This window comes from Haemaphysalis longicornis, unplaced genomic scaffold, assembly GCF_048455015.1.
Source record: "Haemaphysalis longicornis isolate Haplotype H1 unplaced genomic scaffold, Haemaphysalis longicornis Haplotype H1 scaffold_1, whole genome shotgun sequence".
Classification (NCBI taxonomy): Eukaryota; Metazoa; Arthropoda; class Arachnida; order Ixodida; family Ixodidae; genus Haemaphysalis; species Haemaphysalis longicornis.
This window is the reverse complement of record NW_027526203.1, coordinates 97,173,755-97,179,480: the sequence shown is the minus strand read 5'-3', so window position 1 is coordinate 97,179,480 and position 5,726 is coordinate 97,173,755. Positions and strand designations below refer to the sequence as shown.

The 5,726-nt window shown below is 57.5% G+C and overlaps 1 protein-coding gene across 1 annotated transcript; it reads left to right on the top strand.

Annotated features, from left to right (window-relative positions):
* The first annotated feature begins 717 nt into the window (after nt 1–717).
* On the top strand, nt 718–5,457 carry LOC144142785 (uncharacterized). Its single transcript, XM_077674553.1, has 4 exons — nt 718–907; nt 2,645–2,776; nt 3,012–4,327; nt 4,516–5,457. Exons 1-4 carry the CDS (start codon nt 718–720, stop codon nt 5,455–5,457), a joined length of 2,580 nt encoding a protein of 859 aa, XP_077530679.1.
* Nucleotides 5,458–5,726: the final 269 nt, after the last annotated feature.

Sequence of the window (5,726 nt, the reverse complement as noted above, 5' to 3'; positions counted from 1 at the left end):
TGGAAGATCAGAAAGTCGTTTTAGGTAGGTTGGTGACAGCTGCATTTCATTCATATAATGAAAGGTTTGTGGTTTTTGTTGATATTTTTTCTCGTGTGTTATATCAAAACTTCGTTTATTTTTCATTGCTTGCAGGCTTTAAAATTTTTTGCAGGATTGCTTTATCAAAGTGCGTTTTAAAGATCAGTCATTCAGGCAATATAATGAGCGTACGTAAGTCACCAGGTATAGTATACGACCTAAATCTAAAAATAGGCTTTGTGCGCATTGCCACAATCAATATGTAGAGAAGGGACGGTCGACGAGAAGACAGAGACTGCAGGCCACCATTCCGACATTCTACTTCTTCTTTCTCTACTACTTAATAATCTTTTTATACATTCGCACCCCCCCCCCCCCCGGAGGAGGGCGCTGCGGTCGCCGGCGAGTGCAGACCCACCTCACGTCGGCTCCCGCTATTATTCCAATTAGCGCAGCGTTAATCAACGATACCACAGCTTTCTTGTTACCAGTGCATACGGTACCACCCACGGACTCGAGTGATATCACTCTCGACCAAGTGGTACGTGTATTTTCGATTTTACGAACGATTTCTTTTGCGCTCGACGTGGCTGCCGAGCTAAGCCTAACCTAGGCCTAGCTCGAGTACGACCCCGGCCGCGCCGGCCCCGGTCGCTAGGCCTAACGCCCGGTCTACTCACGGCGCGTTCGGGAGCCATGGCAACTGCAATGGATACAAGTGCGATACCCAGCAACGATGCGACTACGGCACCACAGCTGCAACTCGACCGCGACACCGGCCGAACGATCGTTGCAGTGCACGGCGACGAGCTCTCGCCGACCAACACCGCCGGGTGGACGACACCAGGGAAACACGTGCAACAGCGGGCGACCCGGCCAGTCCCCGGTGAGTCCACTACTGATACGACTAGAACCACGACCCGAGCCAGCTTCGCTAAGCGTGTTACCGCGACGCTAACAAAGGCAGCCCGCATGCCGTCAACGCTACCGCGGGATGAGATCAAGATTGTTATGCGACCACGTGGCGGCCTCCACACCGGCCGTATAGAGGCTCCCGTATTAATGTCGGCCATCATGGTGGCCACGGGGATACCAAAGGCTGAGGCAATGGAGGACACTGTTTGCACGAACGTGGCACAAAACATTATTGTTGTAAGCACCCCGAGCGAGCAACGCACCGGAAGGTACTCCCAGCTTCGAATGCTGAGTATCGGCGGCCAAGCGCACGAAGCGCACGCATACCGAGCAGCCCCGGACGGCACAGTAAAGGGCGTCATCAGAAATATCTCTGTGGAGGATACGCCCGCAGAACTTACTGCTAATATTGTGAACCCCTGTAACCCGCTCGCAATAGAGGCCCACCGAATTGGGAATTCAACCACCGTTATCGTCCTCTTTGCGGGACAAAAAGTCCCCAACACTGTGAAATACGGTTCGGTCCTCACTAAATGCAGCCTCTACAGGCAACACTACGAAATATGCCGACAATGCGGCAAAGTGGGCCACCGAACCGATGTGTGCCCGCAACCAAACGTCCGGGTGTGCTTTGCGTGTGGTAAAGCAAATCCCGGGGCAGACCACGAAACTGAGTGTACACCTCATTGCAAGCTCTGTGGAGAACCCCACCCGACCGGCTCCCCGGGGTGCTGGAATCGCTACAAGATGCCGTACGTAGTCAAGCGACGACAGTGGGAACACAAGAACGCAGTCACATCACATAAGCAGGAACGCAAACTGCCACGTATGGACGCAGCGAGCTTCCCGTCATTACGCCAGCCACGTGGCGAACGGGGACGCAGCCGCTCGAGACAGCGCGGCAGAAGCGGCAGCCGGCAGCGCTCCGCCAGCAGACGCCGCAGCGATAGCAGCAGCAGGCGCCAAGGTCAAGCGTCACGCTCACGGGAGCGCGTGGCATGGACAGACGTCGTCAGAACACCTGCGTCCGTGCCCGCGCCCAAGGCTGCACCAAAGCCCGCTCCCCAGCCAGCACCGATGCTACCGCCGGCCGTCCACGCAGAAATGTCAGCGCTCCGCGCTGAAAATGCTCAGCTACGACAGCAGCTCGCCGCCATCAATGGGAAACTCACGCAGCTTCTGGCCGAACGGCAGCCTCCACCGCCACAACCGCCGACGCCCACCATCCCGCTATCTACAGAGAATGTCGACCCAGAGGACGACGACAATAGCCCTCAAAACCCCCGGTCCCCGGAACTTACACCTGAACCTCAACCCAAATGCCGAGCAACCGAAAGCCTCCGCCTTCGTCGCATCACAGACCGCCTGGACAAGATCGAGGATCACAGCAACAGACGCCTCGCCGCTCTCTAGCACAACGTACGAACAATTCAAGAGACCCTGTCACAAATACAAGCCTGCCTCCACCATCACTTCGCCCCAGAAAACGGTCCTCACAACCTGCCTCCCCTGCAAGCAATGCCTCCCCTGCAATACAACATGCCTCCCCTGCAATACAAGCCTGCCTCCACCATCACTTCGCCCCAGAGAACGGTCCTCACAACATGCCTCCCCTGCAAGCAACATGCAGACAATCTGCTATTAGACCGCGACATCGAAGAATGGGAGGTCCGAGCAGTGCTGCAAACCCTTAACTGTAAATCCGCAGCAGGCCCAGACCGCATCACCAACAAGGCCCTACGAAATCTCAACGACGGCGCCATCACGGCCCTCACTCAATACTTCAACGTGTGCTGGCGAGCGGACCGGCTGCCCAAGGCTGCCCGCCAGGACCCCCACAGTAACCTCCGACCTATTAGTGTGGCACTGTAACGCCAATGGCTACCACAACAAGAAAGCGGTCCTCTAACAACACGTACAGTGCGCCGTCCGAGCTCCGGACATCATACTGCTACAAGAGACACACAGCGAAAACACTCCGACTCTCCCCGGCTATCGAGCCCATGCCAGCCCTCCGAGTCCGCGAGACTGCGGTAAAGGAGCCGGCCGAGGAGTATGTACCTTTGTTCGAAAAGGTATTACATTCACGGCACACGACATCGTTGGCCGCAGCACCATAGAGCACTGCACCACCGAAGTGATCATCGGAAGGAAAAGCAAAAAGAGAATTCTCCTCCGCAACATCTACAGCAACCCGGCGCACCGCCAGAAAAAGTTTCGTGCCCTCCTGCACAAGGCCCTCCGCCTAGCGCCCGAGGACACGATCCTGCTCTGCGGTGATTTCAATGCCCCCCACGAAGACTGGGGCTACCTCAAAACGACGGTAAAGGGGCGAGACCTCATTGACAACGCTACCGACGCAGGTTTCCATTTGCTCACCGATCCAACGACACCCACCCGCATAGGCACGTCCGTTACGCGGGACAACACCCCGGACCTAACCTTCGTCCGCACGTCCAAAGAACAGCGCGGGGTGCGTTGGCGTAACACGGGGCAAAATCTGGGCAGTGATCACTACATTATTGAGGTACTCCTACCCATATCCAAACCTACCGCCACCGAGCCCCAACGCCGGCATAGACTCACCAACTGGGACCGGTTCCGACGGACCCTGCCACAATCGGCATCGGTGATCACGGATATAGACGAATGGACGGACAACATCGTTCGTACGGTCACCAATACAACCACCGAAATTGACACGGACGAGACCGTCACGCAGGTTGACAATCGCCTCGCACACATGCTCGAGGCTCGGCAATCCATCCTACAGCGCTGGAAGACGCGGCGCACCAATCGCCGCCTGCGCAAAAAGGTGGCAGAACTCAACCGAGCCATAGAGTGCTACAGCCGCGAACTCTGCGCACAGCAGTGGCACGCCGTATGCAACGAGGCCGACGGCCAAATGCATAAGGGCAGGACTTGGAACTTACTTCACCACCTACTCGATGAAACCAAGACAAAGGGTTTCCAACGCCACAATATGGCACAGACACTGCACGCGGCGATACGAACGCTAGGCGAACACAAAACGGGCCGGAGAATCAACGCCCGCTACCTTCCCAGCACCCCCAAGGAACAGCATGACGACTACAAGGGAGCAGACAATCTGCTATTAGACCGCGACATCGAAGAATGGGAGGTCCGAGCAGTGCTGCAAACCCTTAACTGTAAATCCGCAGCAGGCCCAGACCGCATCACCAACAAGGCCCTACGAAATCTCAACGACGGCGCCATCACGGCCCTCACTCAATACTTCAACGTGTGCTGGCGAGCGGGCCGGCTGCCCAAGCAATGGAAAACAGCTAAGACGGTGCTCATCCCCAAACCGGGCAAACCACCTAGCAAAGAGAACCTCCGCCCGATATCTCTCACGTCATGCGTCGGCAAGGTTCTCGAACACGTCCTGTTGAACCGATGGCAACGCTACTTTGAAACTGAGGAGCTATACCCTAACACCATACTAGGCTTCCAAAAGCGCCTGAGTACCCAAGACACCATGATCCTGTTACAACACGAAATACTCGACATGACCCCCCCCCCCGCAACAACCGGGCGGTGCTCGGTCTCGATCTGCAGAGCGCATTTGACAAGGTACGGCACTCTGCCATCCTGGCGCAAGTATCGCGACTGAACGTGGGCAGGCGATCATTCGCATACATCCACGACTTCCTCTCGGAACGCACCGCCACGATACACGTGGGTGACCTCGAACTACCGCAGAAATCGCTAGGCAGCACCGGAACCCCCCAGGGCTTGGTAATCTCCCCGCTGCTTTTCAATCTCGTAATGATCGGCGTGGCCAACCGGCTAGCGGAGATACCCCAGGTTCGCCATACCATATACGCGGACGACATCACACTGTGGGTTCCCGGAGGCTACGACGGCCACATCGAAACGACCCTACAGCACGCGGTAGACACTATCGAACAACACCTCGAAGGCTCCGGCCTCGTCTGCTCCCCCCAAAAGTCAGAGCTACTAGTGATACCCCCACTGGGCACACCTCGCCACCGCATAACCAGCGCAGCAATCACCGTGCGCACAAGAGACGGCACCGTCATCCCGCGAGTGCAGTCCCTCCGAGTCCTCGGCATGATACTTGAGAGCAATCGCTGCAACGGCACCACAGTCAACCACCTCGCCACCAAGCTCACGACAGCCACCCGCCTCATCAGGCGAGTGACCACACGGCACCACGGCATGAAGGAGGCCAGCCTCCTCCGATTGATACAGTCCTTCGCCATCAGCCACGTTGCATACGTGGCAGCATATCACCACTGGAAAACGCCAGAACGAGCCAAAATCGACGCGGCGATGCGGAAGACGTACAAGGCGGCCCTCGGGCTCCTCGACAGCACAAGCACGGCGCGGCTCCTCGAGCTGGGCATTCACAATATCCTCGACGAGATCGCCGAGCACCCACCGCACGGCCCAGCTCGAGCGGCTCTCAACCGCGATCACCGGTCGCTCCATACTCGACCGGCTAGGCTACGCATCCCGAGCAGTCTCAACCTCTAGTACACGCCCGCTGCCAGACGCCGTCACGCACAGACTGCGGGTTAATCCCATACCAAAGAACATGCATCCCGAGTACAACCGCGACCGACGAGTCGCCCGAGCCAAGGCCCTCACGGAGCTGTACGCCCGCGACACCGGTGCCCTTTACGTTGACGTCGCCGAGTACCCCGACCGACCCGGCACGTACGCAGCGGTGGCAGTCAGGGCTACCACCGGCGACATCTACAGCGCCTGCAGTCTCCGCGTCCCGGTCGCGCATCATGCTGAGG

Coding starts and splice junctions, on each gene's coding strand:
- LOC144142785 (XM_077674553.1), top strand. CDS start 718: ATGGCAACTGCAATGGATACAAGTGCGATACCCAGCAACGATGCGACT. Junction 908..2,644: donor GGCGACCCGGCCAGTCCCCG/GTGAGTCCACTA, acceptor GTAAATCCGCAG/CAGGCCCAGACCGCATCACC. Junction 4,328..4,515: donor TCACGTCATGCGTCGGCAAG/GTTCTCGAACAC, acceptor CTCGATCTGCAG/AGCGCATTTGACAAGGTACG.